At 33.8% G+C, this 20,287-nt stretch overlaps 1 protein-coding gene across 1 annotated transcript in view; it reads left to right on the forward strand.

Annotated features, from left to right (window-relative positions):
- Nucleotides 1–14,334, forward strand: part of LOC106466324 (protein sidekick-2-like) — a gene marked incomplete at its 3' end in the record, with an annotated part of 147,939 nt that extends 133,605 nt beyond the window's left edge. The window contains exons 11-12 of the mRNA XM_022394304.1: nucleotides 1,854–1,965; nucleotides 14,255–14,334. Of these exons, the coding sequence (XP_022250012.1) occupies nucleotides 1,854–1,965; nucleotides 14,255–14,334 (192 nt within the window). The remainder of the gene's footprint in view (nucleotides 1–1,853; nucleotides 1,966–14,254) is intronic.
- Between the last annotated feature and the right edge of the window lie 5,953 nt (nucleotides 14,335–20,287).

Below are 20,287 nucleotides of genomic sequence, written 5' to 3' on the forward strand. Positions count from 1 at the left end.
AAACATAACATTAAAAAATTTTCATTGTGGTAAATGAAATATTAATTTGATGTAAGTAAGAGTTTTTCTTTCTTCCCGATTTGTAAAAAATCTTTACTTGATAGAAAAAAAATGAATATATATATATATATATATATATATATTGGAATCTGCATAGCAGAATTATTGAAAATCTGTTATTAAAACCAAAACAAATTTTATGAAATTTAAACTTGCAGGCCTATATGATTTAACCAATGGTAACCACAAACTGTTGATTTCTGGGCCTGAGTCTCTGTTTAGCAATGGTTTCATCAAGTTGGTGAGAAAAATTTTTTGATTTGTTCTTGAGTTGTAGTTGTCAGTTCATTGTATATCCAGTTTTTCTGATGTATATCTGTCTATAGGAACATTTTTGTATTAATCATCAGGTGTTCTTTGTTTAGTTTTGAAAAGGACATATCTTGGTATTCTGTAAGATTTCCAGTGGACATTAATGTTGAACTTTTTGATTACAGGTTTGATCTTCTCACTCAGTTTTCGTACACATAGGAGAAAAATAATGTTGGTATTGTATTGGGTATTTTTAGTGATGACAAAACTAGAAGGTATAAAACATTGATGTTTGTTAGCATTCAGTTTTGATGAAGTTTGCATTGCAAATTGTTTCAGCTCTGTTGTTATAACACTTAATGATCCCATATTTAACAGAAAGTGAATGGTGAGGCTGAAAATATAATCTTTATCAGTATGAGTTGGTTTCCTGTATATGTTTGTAGGGATTTTGTCATTCTGTCTGCTCATAAAAAATATCAAAAAATGGCAGGCTGCTGTTCTCTATTTGCTTGGTGAAGTGATTTTGTTATCTGTGGAAGTAAGGTGTTATAAGGCTGGAAATCTTACAGGACATTCATATGTCCTTTTCAAATCAAACAAAGAACATCTGATTACAAGCAAAAATTCCTTTTATGAAATACCATGTCCCTGTAGACAGATCTACATCAAAGAAACTGGAAGACACTTTGGGGCAAGAATTAAAGAACATAAAGACTGCACAAGACTGATGAAAAACAGAGTTCTACCTTGGCAAAACATGCTATGTTGACTGGATATAAAATAGACTGGGACACTTATAAAATCATTGACTCAGATGAATTCTAGAAAACAAGAAAAAGTCAAAAGAATTTTTCTACATCATCATGATGAAACCATCACTAAACCGAGACTTGAACAGGTACGAAGAATCAATTGCAACGTGTATAGCGAAGAAACACTACTTTTATCATTCAAATCACTCTTTGTCATTGTTGACTGTTTGCTTAAAGTCAAATTTTTTTTTTATAGAATGATTTATTGATACACACAGTTTGTGGCTACCATTGGTTTAATCATCAATCTTCCTACCAACCACAGAACAAGGACCAGCAACCAGTCATATCGCATTCCTCCACTATCCTCCCAAGTAGCATATCAACCCATACAAAACCAGTGCAAGCTGACCTGAAGACAGATACAAAGCTCTTTTCAAATGCCATCCTTTTACATCTGTGCTGCTTTTAAAGATTAGTCCTACAAGATTTTCTCCACAGTGTCATACCAAACTAAGCAGTCGCTGCTCATTTCATGTTTGTTTGTTTATCATGAAAACAATGCCTAAATCAACTATAAAAGAGAGTGTATTGTATTCTTCCAGTAAAGCTTTGTTACAAACAGTCCAATGCATGAAAGTCTTAAAATAATATTTTGTGCAATAACATAACAATATTTTGAACTTGTGACTCATCATAATTTCTTCTTAATTACTATGCAGTTGTCTTGGAAATCATAATTATACTAGCTCTGTGAATGCTTGTGACTTACTTGTCATTTTTCAGGTAGTGTAAGCAGCCCATTGACTGAGTCCAGTGTTAATGCAGGGCTTATAGCTGGGATAGTCTGTGCTTCATTTGCTTTTATACTGGCTATAATATTCTTTATTTTGTGGAGGTAGGTACTAGTGATGTGTGTATTAATTTTTAAGTTTTTGAATCTAAATTAATTTTTTACTTAAAATATATTTATGTTATAGCTGGCATAAAGTAATACAACAAAGAGTATTAGATGTGATATTATTATTCCAAGAAAGAATAGTGTTAAGTTTTGACTATCACTTTGATTGCAGCAAAAAAGTCATATCAAATGAGGTAGTCTTTGAAATACTATACGGCCCGGCATGGCCAGGTGGTTAGGGCATTCAACTCGCAATCTAAGGGTTGCGAGTTTGAATCCCCATCACACCAAACACGTTTGCCCTTTCAGTCTTGGGGGGACATTATAATGTGATGGTCAATTCCACTATTCATTGGTAAAAGAGTAGTCCAAGAGTTGGTGATGGGTGGTGATGACTAGCTGCCTTCCCTCTAGTCTTACACTGCTAAATTTGGGACGGCTAGTTCAGATAGCCCTCGTGTAGCTTTGCACGAAATTCAAAAACAAACAAACAATTGAAATACTGTAAACCTTTCCCTGTTGAGTTTGATCTCATGCTTTGGACAAACGTGTGACTCATGATTATCACTGTTTCTTTATGAATTGTATAACATGTATAACTTACCCAGAATTCACAATTCTCTCTCACCTTCCACACAACTTACAACATATTTCTCAAGAGATCTTACATAAGCACTGCATTCAAGCCATAATTCAGGTTTTTTGTTGTTGTAATGTTCATATATGTCATGTTTTTTCATGATGAATTCTAAAGTTATTATTTCTGAAGCTTGTACTTCAGTTATTGCTTCACTTTTTTTTCATCCAACCTCAATCCTGTCTAGTTTTGAGGTCAGATGCTTAGGTAACCCTTCTCCAATAATTTCTCTCCATATCCTCTGTCATTATGCCTGTCTCTTTCATGTCTTGATCTATCTTACCTTTCCATCTCAGTTTTTGACGTCCTCTACTCCGTCTACCTTTAAGTGGCATTCCAAATATTATTTTCACTGGGTTATTTTCCTCCATTCTTTCCGTGTGCTTATACAACCTTAGTCTAGCTTCATATGCTTTTTCTGTTATTTTATATACCCTAGCCCACTTTCCAATATCATCACTCACAATTCTATTTTTTAATACACTTCCATAATCTGATGTAACATTCTCATTTCTGGCTTTTCCAGTAAACTTTCTTCTTTCCTTCTCAGTGCTAATATCCCTGCTATACACAACAGAACTGGTCTAACTACTGTATTATAAGTCTCAATTTTCGACTTCCTAAGACATTTCTCTTGTCACAAACAACTCCCAAAATATTCTTCCACTTCTGCCATCCACTCCTTACTCTCTCTCTCTCATTTCCTTCCAGGTTGCATTTCCCAGTCTTGTTTAAATGTGAACCAATGTATTTAAACTTATCTATTTGGGTTATCTCCATATCCATCCTATTTTGTATTCTGACAAATTGCCCTCCTCCTTTACAACTTGCTATTGCACTCATCTTCCCTGTATTGACTATAAGTCCACATCTCTCCAACTGTACCTGCCATAATCTATATCTCACATGTAATTCCTCCTCACTTTTAGCTGTAATCACTAGATCATCAGAAAGTAACAATTCTCACAGCTCTCTTCTTTTTTTTCTGAAGGGACATCTATTACTATTGTAAAAAGGAATGGGCTAACAGCTGACCCTTGATGCAATCCTACCTTTTACTTATTCATCAGCATCTCCTTGTTTTGTTCTTACTTGCATCTTTACATTTTCATGTGTTCCTTGGATCATTCTGACAGTTTTTTCTGAAGCCCCATTAATCCTTAAACACCAATAAACAATCTCCCTTGGTACCCTATCATACGTCTTCTATAAGTTCCACTTCCCTCAAAGACCTTCTCCTGCATCTACCTTACAATGAACATTGCATCAGCTGTACTCTTTCCTGTTTCTCATTTACTGATATGATCTTCCTTAACTGCTCTTCAACCATTCCATTTAAGATTTTAAATACATGCTCAATTAGTGTAATGTCGCTATAATTACCACATTCCAATACATTGTCCCCTTATATATAGGTACCATTGTGCTCTTTCTCCAGTCTTCTGAAATTTTCTCTACATCTCATACTATCTTCACCCATAGATCTGGTCATCTCAACTGTCACCCCTGATAGGCCACTTACCTTGTTTCTTTTTCATTATAGTGTATTTAACTTCTTGTCTGTTTGTTTCATCCAGTGGTCCTTGAACTTTACACACATCCTCTGAATTATCTCTCATTTTCTCAATTCAACAATTCTTCACCATAATGCTTCCACCTTTTTTTATGTTATTCTTAACAGCTATTGATTCACCTCTGTTTTTAATCCATTTATTTCTCCATTATCATGTTCCTTCTCTAGACTTATCTTATATATTATCTTTTCTTCTTCAAGTGTTTCAAGCTTACTATACCATTCCTCCCACAATTCATTCTTTGACCACTGCTTTCTTGGCATTCTCTTCAGCTTCTCTTTACTCAAGAGTATTGTTCTCATTTCCTTGTGACTTTGAATGTTCTTCTCTTCTCTTTTATCACTTCCTGTATTTTCTTCTCCTACCACATGTATCTTTATTATGTTCTTTACTTGCTTTTGATTTTCCACAAACCATATCAGCTGCCTCCAATAGTGGAACTTTAATAGCTTCCCATTCCAGGTCTCTTCCTTCCACTGCATTTGCACTTGTGTTTTGTCTCTGTCTGGTCACTTCTTTGAATTTATTAATATTTTCTCCCTTCTATTTCCATATTTTGATTTTAGCTCCTATTTTACACTTCTTGATTCTATTTTCTCTCTTTGTATCTTTATATCCATCACCAACAGCTATGTTGGTTCACTATTTCCTCCATGGGTATCTCTTTTACAGTTAATATTCTTTCTATCTGTTTGTCTGACAACCACAAAATCAATTTGACCCACCTTTTGACCATTCTTATACATAATTTCAGTGTTCCTCTCTCCACTAGAATCTAGTATCATCATTATATAATTCTAAAGCCTCTACCAATTCAAGAATCCTTTGTTTCTCTTCATTTCAGTTTCCATACCCTTGTCCTCCATGCACACCCTGAAAATTAACTTGTCTTTAACGAGCATGACAGTTTAGGTCCCCTCCAATTATAATTCTTTCTATTAATTAGATGCTATTGAGCAGCTTTTCAAAATCTTTCTTAAATTATTCATTTTTCCAAAACATACTTATCTCCTCTCAACCTACTACTACGGTTTTCTTCCTTTGCCCATCTGAGCATTGGTCTGATTTTTTCTTGCTTGCTTCAGTCTTTTATTCCACACATAATTGCTCTTGGCGATATCTATCTCGTGACACTCTCCACCTACGTCAGTGCACCCCATATCCTGGTACTGGATATAAGCACCTTATTTAGATAATATTACCACTCTTTCTCAACAAAGCATTCACTAATGGGTTTCTCTGGACTATGACCGTTTGAGATACTTTAAGTGTTCTTTGTGTTACCTAGTGGTTTTTTGAAAAGAAAAAAATTTGCTTGGCAAGCCGATATATGGCATGAATTTTTGGATTATTGTTTCTGGCATGGAGGCAAATCAGGGTTCTGCTATCCCTCCTCTGATATCTAGCATCGCTCCACTGTCAGGGGAGTCACTCTCAGTTGAGGCTGTCTGTGACCTTATCTGTAATGGTGAAATGGAAACATATATTTGGTCTGGTGGTGGTTCTCCAGGGGGTTCTGTGTATGCACTTGCAGGCGTTCCTGGACATTCTGGAGAGAATTTCAATTTCCTTTTTCCAGTGCCTTCCTTTATTCTGTCGGCCAAATTGGGATCAGCTGTCTCTGGCTCCTTTTCTTCAGTTGGTAAATCGGAACAATACTATAATAGGTGTTCATCTGCCACCACCTCATTCAGAGATCCATCTCTTCATGGATGGCTCATTTAATGGAAGGCGTACATATCTCAATAGTCAGGAATTCCAGGGCCTATGGACGAATGACGAGGCATCCCTACACAATGTTTTAGAATTTCTTGCTATTCAAAGAGTGATGTCTCAAGGTCTCTGTTTGTTAATGGGAAAAAATTGTCATCAGGGTGTAAAAAGTACTAAAATATGTTACTCAAGTTCAAGTAAAAGTACTTTGTCAAATAGTTACTCAAATACAAGTAAAAGCATCCATCCTAAAATTTACTTAAGTTAGAGTAAAAAAGTATCTACTGAATAAGTACTCAAGTAACAAAAGTAAAAAGTACACTCATCTGCAGTTCTCTCAAACCATACATGTACGTTGCGGGCCATGAGGTCTAGAAACAAAACTCTGTATGGAAAAGATTTTCCAAACTAAGTAAATTACCAGTGAATAGCAGTGATGTAAGATTTGTCATTCTTTTAGTTATCTATAACACATTTGTTGTATATAATTGATTACTATGGTATTCACAACTACACTTAGGGTTTTGGACAACTCATGCAGACTGAGCATGAAATATTACAACAATAATGCCAATAATGAATATTGTACACCTCTCATTGTTTCAGAATAAACTATATAAGGAATTAAAAAAAGTATATGAATTCAACCAACTATATTATGCACAAAATTTCTTATTCAATTTGAGAAGCAACTGATTTTCAAAGTTGCCACAGTCAAGCCTTGCATGCAGAAGGCTGAAAATCTGCTCAGCACAACTGAAGAGATGCTCGCAGGCAGCAGAGGCAAGGAGGGCATGTTAAAACCTATAGCTATATCAAGTAGGCTGGGGAAACACTTGAAAATCTCCATACCATTAACAGAGCATACCAGGTATGCCTCTAGGTCCCTCTTCCCCAAGCTATGCTGTGGCTTCAGAGTTTCCATACATGCCTTGCATTTTGACTGCCTGCCACGAATTTGAGTTTTGAGAATAGTAACAAAATGTAAAAAATGAAAGGTTGTGGAGTAAAAGTACAAATAATTCTCCTAAAAATTACTTTAGTTTGAGTAAAAGTATTTAAAAATATAAACTTTTTAAAAAGTATATACTGAAAAAAGTTACACAAGTACTATACTCAACTAAAATTACTTCATTACCTTTACACCCCTGATTGTCATGCTTCACTTCGACAATTCCATGGTGATGTCTTACATTGGCCATTAAGGGGGGCACTCAGTCCAGGTCTCTGTGTTTTTAAACCTTGGATCTTCTTTATTGGATTCACTCCCATCATATCCTACTAGCTTGCTATGATCCGGGAATGATGAATTTGGTGCCAGATCAATTGTCTTGAACCAACCTGATTCTCCTGACAGTATGGATGCTGCATCACAAGGTTTTCTGTTGGATATTGCTCTCAGTTCGGGACACTGATGATTGATGCATTTGCCACTCATTGGGACACTCAACTACTCTGGTACCTCATCCTTGGGCATTGGTAATAGATGCATTCAGTCGGGACTGGATGGGATTATACCTTTGTGCCTTCCCACTGATTCAAATGTTCCCCAGAGTAGTAGCTTTGAATCATTCAACCCCTTGTTGGGTCTCTTGATAACGCTGGATTGGCTGGCTCAATCCTGGTTTCCACTTCTGCGGTACCTTCAGGTTACCCACCTCTTCCACTTCCTCTTTGGCCATCTCTGTTGTGGCAGCCACGATCTGACAGTGTACACTCAGCCATTCTGAATCTCAACTTTCGTGCATGAAGGTTAAGCGGTCCTTGGCATCGGGGATTAACTTCTAAGGTTGCCATGTAACTGTCTCAGTCCTTGCATTGTCCCATGATGGACATTTCTCAATGGGAATAGCACACATATAGACAATGGTATATTGCAAGGAGGTTGAACCCACTTCATCCAAACATGCCAACCATGACTCATGTTTTGACCTGACTCTTTAACAAGGGTTTTGCATCTTCCACAATTGCCTTATATAAGGTGGTCTTATTGATTACTTTTAGATACTTAAGATGAAAATGCTCTCTGGTCTACAAGTCATTTAGAGTCCTTCATCCCAAATGATTGTTTCAGTTACCTAACTGGGATATTAAGGTGGTATTACATGCTCTTTCTCAATATCCAGTTGAGGCCTTAGACTCATGTACCATGTATCACCTTTCACTCAAGGTTTATGTTTAGTTGCAGCTGGCCTACAGACATCGCCGGTCGTAGTTGTTTGAGCTGCATATGCTCAAGACACTTTATTATTCTACCTACATCCTCCTGTACCCAGACAGGTCTTTCTTTCCTAAGACACTGACAGCCAGGGAAGGGAAAAATCCTTTTCACTGATTCATCTGACCACCATTTCTCACGTCTATGACTGATCGGATCCCAATTGTTTGTTATGTTCAGTGAGGGCCTTGAAGTGTTAGATTGCCTGTACTAATACCTTTAGAGGTGCTAAACAACATCTTTTTATTCATTGGGATCCTTCAGTTTCCTGGGATTTATTCCCAGTTACCTAGCCAAGGTGGGTACAAAAATTGATCCATATGACTTCTTGGCTTTTTTGGAGGTGAGAAGACTTCTATGAATCACATCTCATCAGAATTATCTTATTTCTATGTCGTTAGTGACCTGGTTGAATTGCCTGCTGGAGGACATTTTGCAGGCTGGTATGTGGACCTCCTCCAATACTTTTATCTCACATTACTTGCATGATCTGGCAGTATCTTCCTCTGAGGTCTTTCGAATACCCCCTTTAGTTATCTTAACCACATCTGCTAGATTATAAGGAGGTGTGAATATCTTCTTTACTAATATTGTCTCTTCTTTACTTTCCAGGGTCCCATACCACTTTTTCACAGTATCCACTCTGTGGCAAATGTTGCCCAGGCAGGTGTGCTTTTATCAAACCAATTCCACATTAGCAACCATATACTTTATATAGGTTGCAACATAAGACCATATAGAGGCAGACTGGGTGGTATTATTGTACTATACTGGACTGCCAATCATGGACTATCATTATTAAAGCATAAGTGGATCCTGCCCATCCCTGCCGATCATTGGATTGAATAAATTGGGATCGGTTTGCTTTAAAATGTTTGAGAACTTGGTTCACCTGTTGCATTGTTTCGAGAGCATTGATCCACAGGACTCTCTGACATGCATTCCCCCTATATTTTACTTGTGGAGCTAGGGAGTCCTTACCATACCTGGTTTCCAGTCACTGGGGTGGTGAACAGAGTTTATTCCCCCAGAGTGTTTGAGTGAGTTTCTTCTACTCTTCGAGAAGAGGGCAAAGTTGGGGACTCTGCTACCCAGGACGGACCCTGTATGTTTTTTCCACATGATGGTAGGAGAGGCACAAACCTATGCAAGAGCCTACTTGTAATACCGGTTCAGATTTGATGCTCAGCTATCTGGTTGGGTTGAGCATGGCCCTTCTTTTTGATAAATATTGGTTCTGTACATTGTTCATGGAAGAGGGTCCACTGTCTCCTCATAATTCCAAATGCAGAGTGGTCCCATCCTGGGTCCTTGGTTGAACACAATTTGTTCCATGCCCTCCCCGTAATTCTGGGAACAAATGGAATTTATCTTGCTCACATGGTTAGGGAGTGAGAATGAGTGTTCATAATTCCAGACCATCTGAGATCCATTTCCTCAGGTTGAGTATGGGAGTGTTGCCTTTCAGACTTCTTTGGGTTGAGGAGAAGTTTTGCCCACTTCAGTGTTGCTTACCTTCTTGTCGTGATTCGGGTGACTCGGATCACATCACTCTGTAGCTACAGACTGGGACCCACTGTCAAGTATATATATTCCATGTTCCAAGTTTGCTCATACTCACCTTTTCATACTTTCTTTCCACTTGCTTCTATAGCCACAGCTGTGGGGTCTGCTGTACCTCTTGTCCATCTGTAATAGCAACAGGGGATGCTGTTACACATTGCTTACAGGGAATGCCCTAGCCAAATGCTCATCATTAATTAACCTTAGATCTATATTTCGTGTTAGCCCAGAAATTTTACACCTGGTTGATTGGCCTTAACAGTAACCCTTACCTCTCATCTGGAGGTTGGGAACAGCATGATCACCGTAGCTGGAATAAACTCAGCCTAGCTTGCATGACAGAGTTTAGTTGTTGCTTCACTCAGTTTTCTTAATGCTTCTATCAGTGATAGAGATCCTTTGCTTCTTTATAGCTTTATTTCAGCAGTCTTCCCCTGGTGCTCAGAAAGTTATTGTAGATGCATTGTTGACTTTTATTGACCAATGTATTCAGACCATTAATTTCAAGTCTTTTTTGGGGTATCATTGATGAAAATCAGTATCTTGTGGATGCCAGTTTGATGTTTTTTTTACCTTCACATACAAGTTTGTTTTTTTTTTGCTCTGGCTTTTTCACCTAATCTTGATGATACTTCTGCTGAACTTATTTTAGTTTCCAAGGTACATAACACTTTAAATCTAGAACCAGTTTCTGCTACACTTGAAGGGTGTAGTGCTTTGTTACAAATTTTCATTCCTATAGCATTTTAGCAAAGTCTTTTTCATTTGTTCATTGTTTCACAAGCTTTAAACATTCATATTGGTTTTTTTGGTGGGTATCATCCACTTAGTCTTCCATTCTGTCTTCTTTTCAATATTCTTACCTTTGCTCAGATATTATGCTTATTTTATGACTTCCTTTCTTGATCTCCCTGGTTTCTTTCTCAGGAGCAAGTGACTGCTTTACATGTTTCTCTTTCTGTATCACTTATTGATTTGGTTTTAGTTACCATTAGCATGCTTGTTCTTTTGATTTTTTTAGCTTGTAGAGCTTCCTTGCAAATAATTCCCCCTCCCCCTCTTGCTGTATTACTGAAGACCTGGTATTTCTCTCGAGTTGATTTCTCAGTCAGAAGCTTTTTGGCAAGAACTAATTAGGACTCTGGCTTTGTGCATTACTTCAGGTTTTTGACTACTTTTTGGCATTATTAGCATAATGTATATGCGTATAGGAATAATCTAGATCTCCTTAGCTAGTTAAACCTCATGAAATATTAATGGAATTATGATTGAAAATATCATTAACAGTGAGTGTACCCAACTGGTGAACCAGTGAATTCTAATCTTTGTAAGTACAAATATAAGAAAAGTATATTCAGTTAGCTATACTGTTTGGCAGGTTTATTTTTAGTTGTGATGTAAGTAAATAGCTTGCTCTGATTGGAAATTAATATTAATTAGTAACAACCATCCTCTTTCTACTTCTCTTTTTTTTTATGCTTCTTTTGAGTTGCAAAATGTATAAGCACGTGAAGTGGGCTTTCTCGAACCAGCCATTGATTTTCTTCATTTCCAAACAGTTCCTCCAGCATTTTAGGGGGCCTTCTGGGATCCTGTGTTCATCAGAATCTTTAGTTTGGATATTTTATCCAATGTCAATCTCCTCATTCACTTATGAATCTTCCAGGTTCTTTTTATTTTCTGTCCGATCCAGCTTTTATTCAAATTTTAGATCAAGAACTTTTAAGACTTTTATAGAAAAGGGTATTGAAATAATACATCATATTTCTCTAGGCTTTTACTTTCCTCTTATTGTAGTGACATAGAAATCAGGAGATTGGTATTAGATCTTTCTCATCTCCATCCTTATATGGACATTTTACATGGAAACTATTAGAATTCTTACAAATATTCCATCATCAAGGTTTTTGGATGAAGAATTTGGACATCAAAGACACTAATCAGGCGGGCAGTAGCACTATGTAGGGATGACTCGGATTGTTCATCCAAATGGTATTTTAAATATCTCCTCAATAGGTCATCAGAACTTTACAGTACCTGTACAGTGTTGCCTTTTATAACAATATCTATGTAATGACTATGTCACAAGTTCTGGGAATGTCTGTAAATATCATAGCAAAAAGTTTGAATTTCTGGTCTTCTTTTTAACACATGTTAACTAAAAAAAAAACAATGGTGTCAGCCAAATTCACTGAGGTGACATAGTTTCAAATGGAGTATCTGCTTTTATAAATATTATTAATCAGTAATAATTTTAAAAAAAATCATAATTCTAGTGTAAATGCTGTTATCATTATCCTTGAAGTTAGCTTTCTTACAGAACGTTATTGTTCTTTTAAAAAGCTTAAATACAGGGTGAAACAAGAATTACCAGCCAATAATAGATAAACAATGAATATTACAGTTAGAACCTTATTGTATTTAGAACTTGGTTATAAATACAACCTCCTTATGTATATTGAAACACTGCATTAAAAACAACAACAAACAAACAAGTAAAGAAAAACATTTTCTGAATCAGTCCTTTAAAAACAATGCAAACAAGATAATAGAGATGGAGAGATGGCATTTGCATCATCCCTGTATAATGGCACAGGCAAGATGTAGCATATAGCAATAAAACTGTTCATTCACAATTGAGTTTAATTTATTCTATTTTTGTTTGTAAGCATTCTACAACATTGATTCAGCTATTAGCTGCTTTGATCTCCCTTGTTTCTTTCTCAGGAGCAAGTGACTGCTTTATATCCCAATTTGACCAGCATATGGACATATTCAAATACTTTTCTTCAATTTTACCTCCATCACATTGATGTCTCTTCAGTTTCAAGATTATGTTTACCACCTGGTATTCTCTAAGCCAATTGGAATCCTTAAAAGGAGAATTATTTTATATTCTGCCCAACACCCACTGTTACTCACTTAAAGGGTGTCTGGGATTGTGGAATATTTTGAAAAAAAGTCTCCCCCTATAATTTCATCTCCCTGCTTATGCCACCACCCGTATTCCCACCATTGATTTCAGATGTTCAGTAAACCAGCATCACCCTAATTTTGTACAAATTGAAAAGCGTCAAGGGTGAAGAGGAACTCTGCTGAGGAGAAATCTGTATTTCTGAGTGCCTTTTTATAATGCTGATCTACTTCACCAATTCTGCTTCAAATTCAGTTCACCAAATCTTTCTGGTTCTACATTCCACTTTGACTCTACTCAACTACATCTTTATTGTTGTATAGATTATCATCTTTCTGCCCTGTAGCTTGTAGCTTTATAATTTTTTTCTCTATCATTTGCAATATCACTGGATCCCACCTCCTTTTAAAATGTGGTATTCTGTCTTACATTATTCAGGACTAAGACTACCTGATTTGAATTTTACATTTTTTGAAATGAAAATTAATTTCAAACAAGTACTCACCTCTTGAAATATTTTCTCACCCACTTCCCAAACAACTGGTTTTTATCCCAACTGCCACTTTCAGTAAAACATATATTATGACAGGAAGGGAGAGCTTATGCAAGATCTCCTGATGCAGTGCATAGAAAACTAAAAATTTTGAATCATATTTATTGTATGGTATGAGAGAAAATTCTACAAAAAAATGGCTTACAATATTTCAGAGGTAAGTAACTGTCTGAAATTTATTTAAATTCTAAAAATGTAAAATTTAAGAAAAGTGATTTGTCATGTACAAGAGAAATGAATCAAAGATTTGTTTGTCAACTAATTTTAAACTTGAATCATTTTTTATAAAGAAGGATTTTTTTGGGATAATTTTTAAATTGACATTGAATGTTGTGTTTTTTATTATGCAAGCAGAAATATTCAAAGACATCTTATACAAAGAACTTGAGATGTAATGAAACTTTGACATATATATGTAAAGTAGTTATCACCTTATTATAAACATGTTACAAATTAAAAATAATTTCCCCTCTAACCTTGTCCTTGTTGATCATACATTGACAAAACTTCATCATGGAAGAAAGCACATTTCTGTTCTGTTTTGACTGATGAGTATTTAACTTTTTTTTTATATTTGTATTAAAATTGTAAGTATGTTATTTTTTTCTCATCAGAGTTGGTTGAGAACCCTTAAGGGTGATGTGATATAGTCTTACTGAAAACTTAATATTAAATCATAATAAGTTTTTTTTAAAACTTATGGATTCATGTTTTTCACACAGAGTTTTCAATGTCTGTATATATTTTGTTTGTGTATACTTTCTTGTGAGTTTAATATGTGATAAAAAATGTTGAAAACTTTTTTGAAATTATTGCATGTGTATAAAAATGGATGTATATTATATAAGCTACAAATAAAGGTCAGAATGTAACTTATCCATTGTACTAAACTCAGGAGTAAAATCTTAATTTTGCCAATACTAAAAAATAGTGAAGTACTTGTAATGACCTCCTATTGATTTTTTATCATCGTGTTGAAATTTTATGATTTTGTAGGATATAATTTTGAAAACTCAATAGCTGTTCTGATTATTTGAAAGCCTTATTTAGTCAATGTATCTGTGCTAAAACTATGTATGCTGTAAAAGTGATCATTAGTACTTCTATTCTACAGAAAGTACTTTCAAGCTGACTACTATTATCTTGATGACCCTCCAGGAAACAGGGCTTCTCCTCAACTCTCAGAATCATTTGGTAAGTCAATTCTAGGTTAACAATATTTTCAATCATTGACCACTGAGTCATGGGGCTACCACCTGGTCTGTGTTCCAACCACTTTTAAGCGTGAATAGTCCCCCCCTCTCCTTTAGGAAACCACCACAACACTTCAGTAAAGTAAATCTTTCAACCCTTGGAAACAAAGCTTTTCCCCTACATTTTGTGTCTATATTATAAAATGAATCATTAATATTTTTCCCTGGCTACATTATTTTCCCAGAAAAAATCATCAACGTATTATTGAGTGAAGAAATTTATCTTGAGACAGTATGTTATTGTGTCATTTTCATGCCCTTCATTCATAGTAATTATTCAGCAAAATTATTATGATGAAGCATAATGATTAAGTAATTACTGATTTTTCATTTTTTTGTATCTAAACAACAACCAAAACTACCCAAAAACATGTCTCAGGTGATTTCTTAAACAGAAATAACCCTTAATATCAATGAAAATTTATCTTGCCAAGCCTATACTTTGTTTTAATGTTACACTTGTATGATGTCCACTTGTTTGTTAATGTTAGTTCAGTATTGTATGCGAATATATGTGGATTTTTTTGTAGTTATTTTTATTAACATCATAGTTGAACATATTGTTGGTTGTTTCCAATACACAGTGTAAGATGTACTTTTTTATTTAAAAAAGAATCTCAATTCTGACCTATCACAAAATTAGAAGGAAAAGCATGGGTTCATTGTGATTTTATCCATTGTTCAGCTGGATATATGGGTGGAGAAAAGCAACTGGTGTGAACAAGTATTATCCAATCATCCTTCAATATTTATTGAAGGTCCCTTTCTGAATTTAAAATGTGCAAATCTAAAGTGATGGCTGGATTTGTTTCACTCCAAGATGTGAAGAAAGCAGACTGGTATGATCATATAAATGAGTATTTATAGGCAAGATTTCTCAGTAAAACATATTGACCTTTCAATGACAAGGAACCCACTTTGAGACTAATAATGCTTGGAGATGGCTTAAATGGGTAATGAAGATAAAACCTTGTCGAAACATTGTACATTTGCTGTTATGTTCAACTTATATTAAGTTATATAAGTTTTTCCTTCATTACCCATTCAAGCCATCTTCAAGCATTATATCGACCTTTTATAAATGTTTTTGTATTTAGATAAAATTTCGGTGTTTTGAATCCTTTTATAAACATAATAAAGATTACATTTTCTTAATGAAGCTCTTGAATATGGCCAACAAAGAACAGATGGTCATTTTTATTTTGTTGGGTATAGGAACACAACATTCATGAGGAATTAACTGGTACAATGGACTTGCCTCAGACTGATTCATTTATAATCTGCAATGTGCTTAATGATATTCTGGTAAACATTCAACATTTGATCAACAGAATACTATAATCATTCACATTCACTGCCTGGCACATTGTATAGACCTGTATCTTCAAGAATTGAGTAAAGGTGTAAATCTGTTCACATTATACTTAGTAATGGAGGTGACTCAACTTATCAAATCCCCAGAATGAAGTCATCTCATTTAAAGTTTCAAGAAAGAATCAAAACTTGTGAACTCTTTGTTTTACACTTTAGACTGCCTGAAAAGGGTTTCTTAACAACTAAAGTATATTGTGTGCTGCAATGACTGAGATTAATAATCATTCTTAGATGAATATAGGACAAGAGCTGTTGACATTTTGGCAGTACTTGACAAATTCAGTATTTTTATGGACCATGTCTTTCTTATCTCATTTTCTCTGATGCTGAACAATTATCTTGAATACTTCAAGCAGTAAACATGTCACTTCAAGATGCAAGAAAAACTGTAAAATTGGCAAAGAAATTTCTTCAGTAGCAGTGTTCAGAATAGACCTGCAAAACATTCAAAGATTCCCACACACCAAAGAACCCTATCCTCGAGAAGAATATATGAAAGCAAATAAAATCACAACTTTCAAAAGCCAGAAATTTTTTACACATAGCAGTACTATTAACTTTTGGAAGTTCTGGACAATGAACTGGCTCAACAGTTTGATAATAATGACACCATTGTGGTTAGTGATGTGGAAAACTGTTGCTTATTATTGGAAATAAGAAACAACTGTAAAGTTTCCAAAGTTCACAAAGGAAATGAAATTATAAAGGTGACAAATATCTAAACCATTTCAAATGCAATGAATGCAGTACTGGTGACTAATAGATTAATCCTAGAAATTCACAAACTACTCTGCTTCTATTATACAATGATGGTGGCCACAGTAACAACTAAAAGATTCTGTTCATCTTTTTTTTTCATATGAAAGATTATTTATGATCAAAAATGAATCTGAAGAGACTTAATAAAGTGATGTGTGGGTAATGCTGTAAGAAAGACCTCTCCCTGATAAATATGACCTCGATTTATTAGAATTTACCGAGAGAAATACAAATTTCTTTGGAAAATTTGTCCTTTATTGATATGGGCCTGGTCATTTTGGCTAACGTTACAACCATCAGTAACGATGAAAGTGTCCATACTATAACTTTTAATATAGTAAGGCTTTTAGTAAACATCACAAAATTCAGAGTGACTCAGACTCTGACTAGTCTGAGTGCAAAGTGATTTTCATGTTAAGATTAAATATGCTTTTTTTTCATTTTGTAAAGTTTTCAAATTTCATTTGCATAACCTCTAAGACTTCCTAAATGAATATCAAAAGTTTTTTTAGTAAATGTTTATCTGCATTTTCTCTACCCTAAAATTATATTGACTTGCTTGATTTCACTGACCTTTTAACCACCATAAATAAATTATCTTTTTTCTTTCTAGAATGATGCAGATAGTAACAAAAAATTATAGTTTAAATAGTTTAAAGCTCATAACAGTTGCCATGTTTTAATTGTGGTTTTATTGCTGTTTTAACTGTGTTTAACAAATAATCCACAATACAAGCTGTTAGTCACGTGGCGAATGCATAGCTCAAGTTGCAGTATTGAATGACATGAGCTATTCCAGTGCTAGTTGCGAGCATATTTTGTTTAGAAATGTTTTCATTATCTAACCTAATATATTTCTAATTTTTACATTTTAATTGCTTTTATAATAAAAATATAAAGTATACATAAAAAATATTTAGTACTTATGTTTGGCCTGTTACTTTTTTTGCAGTTGGCACACTGATGAAACTTAAGTTTCCTTATTTTGTAATAGAAAATGTTGGAGGGAATTACTGTCATTTTGTTAAAGAGGGGATGTAATAGGAGGGCATGGCAAGTGGATCTGACTTCTTAGTTTATATTTCTATTGGTTATAAATAATGTAATAGAAAACGTTGGAGAGAATTACTGTCATTTTGTTAAAGAGAGGATGTAATAGGAGGGCATGGCAAAATGACAGTAATTCTCTCCAACGTTTTCTATTACATCATTTATAACCAATAGAAATATAAACAAAGAAGTCAGATCCACTTTTTAAAGAGAGGATGTAATAGGAGGGCATGGCAAGTGGATCTGACTTCTTGGTTTATATTTGTTTAAATAAAGAAGACTGAAGTTATAAAAATTAGACTGTGCCTTAGTGATATCTATACTATAATATGTAATTTATGTTAGATTCAGGACATTATGGAGGAGTGATGGAAAAAGAAAATTGGCAATTGGAGCAAACAAGTGTCACATTACATAGATTGATAATTTATTTAAATTTTTTTTTTTGAAATTAAGAAATTAACACGTATGTTAAAACTTCATTTATTAATTAGGTTTTGGTATCAAGAGTATTTGTATACATTGATAATAAAGTAATTTAATTAACTTTTGAGTATAATTCTATGAAAAGTTGTAACATGCACACTTTGACTTATTTGCATTGAGAGAGTTGATTTGGGTGTTTTTGCTTTCAGTGTTTTCCAAGATAATCATATTAAGTAATTAAAGTGCATAATCTTTCTGAGATATTATTTGAATTTCCTATTCAAACTGATTGTCATTAATATTATTTAAATATTTCACAATGTAGATTATATACTGCTACTTTCATATAATGCATCTTTATTTTAGGTAATGCAAATTAAGGAGGCTTAACTTAGAAAGAGTGAAATTAAATATTGGTAATTTGTTTTAATTAACCCAATTGGGGGGTGGGGGGGTGGATACAAGTGCACATGTCACAGCTTTTTTAAAGAGTTGTGTTCAAAATCTAACTTTATTATCAATGTGTGTCAATAAATTTGGCATAAAAACATGGTTTATACAAACTTTTATGTTATCTAAATTTTAATTTCAAAAAGAAATTTTTAAATAAATTTTCAATCTGCCCCTCTCAGAGTCACATGATTTGATGTTGATATGACTTCTTAGTTTCAGACTTATTTTCCATTACAAGAGCTTCAGCTTATTCAATCAATGACAAACGTGTTATATATATTTACTAGTCAAAATATAAGATTTCAACTTCTTATCTTTTTGACTTACTGGAATATTATATTTGTTCAACCCACATTCATATGCTCTTCTCATATCCCTTGTCTTTCAAGAACTTTCTTTAATTCTTTCTGATGTTGCTATCAGACATATTTATAACCAATAATATGAGAAATTTCTGCACCACATAAGTCTTATGAACATTTGAGCTGTAAAAGCCAACAATTCATGGTAGAACTCATTAGATTTAGATGGAAGATGTTGCTCCAAAAAGTAATATTTAACCTATTTATAGAGAAAATAGAAAACCAAACAATTATATTATTTTTTGGACATTCTAAACTGGTGTTTGATGTACTTTTTGTGTTCTAAATTGAACTGTTTTTTTTTTTGGAAAACCAACACACTGTTAAAACAATAGTCTTACAGAAGTATATTCTGGAGTACAAATAGGCCTATAAGCATTAGTAAGTGATAAATTTTTTGTTTTTATGTATATTTTTTATTTATTCCTCTATATATATTTTATAATAAATGTAATCAAAATGTAAAATTACAAATTTACTAGGTTAGATAGAAAATAAATGAAAAAACACAAAAATTTCACTTTGACCAATACACTTGTGTGATATGATGAGCAGTAACAAGCAACATGTGATGAATCAAGGTAACTTGATACTTTGTTTATCTTAACTTTCACTTATCTCATTAGGTGATTTATGGCTTTGTTAAGCTAGTTGAACATGGTGTATAGAGCAATAAAACAATAAAGGTAAATGAAAACAAATGTAAAATGTTACAAGCCTGGGACTGTTTAGGATTTATAATTATTTTAAAGAAGAAAATATATTTTTGGTTTTATTTCATATTTTACAACTTTTACTACCATTAGTGTTAGAATAGAGAAATAAGAGATAAAGTATAAAGTTTTACCAAAAACATTTATATTCATTTAGGTGGTGTTAGAGGTTATGCAAATAAAATTGAAAACTGTAAGATGAAAAAATATTTTTATTTCTCAAAATGAAAATCACATTGTACTCAGACTAGTCATTTGCTTTTATAAATTGAATAATATTTTCCTGGTAAATACAAATGTAAACGATACAGCATAAAATAATGTAACATATCATTTTAAAGCAGCAACTGTAGGTAAATTTCACCCCAAATTTATTATTTAATTATGTAATACAGTTATGCCACTTTGAAGTGTTTTTAGCCAATCCAGAAATGATTAACAAAGCAGGGACATGTAATCATTACCCTCAATAGAAACATTTCCTCAATCAGTTCTATATTAATGTCATCTTTAAAAGAAAATTGACAAGTCAGTTATAGATTAACAACATCTTAAACAGAAACTATAAATATTAACCCCTTACCTACTGGGGGTCATTTTGTCATATCTTGAGGGCAAAATCATTGGATTTCAGATTTTATTTTTTGTAAATAGTATCATAACATTCAATTATTTGTACTAAATTGTATTGTTTGATGAAGTTTGAAGAGAAATATAATAAAAAAATCCCAAAATATGTTTGAGACTAAATGTGCGC

This window comes from Limulus polyphemus, unplaced genomic scaffold (assembly GCF_000517525.1).
Source record: "Limulus polyphemus unplaced genomic scaffold, Limulus_polyphemus-2.1.2 Scaffold2222, whole genome shotgun sequence".
In the NCBI taxonomy this organism is placed as follows: domain Eukaryota; kingdom Metazoa; phylum Arthropoda; class Merostomata; order Xiphosura; family Limulidae; genus Limulus; species Limulus polyphemus.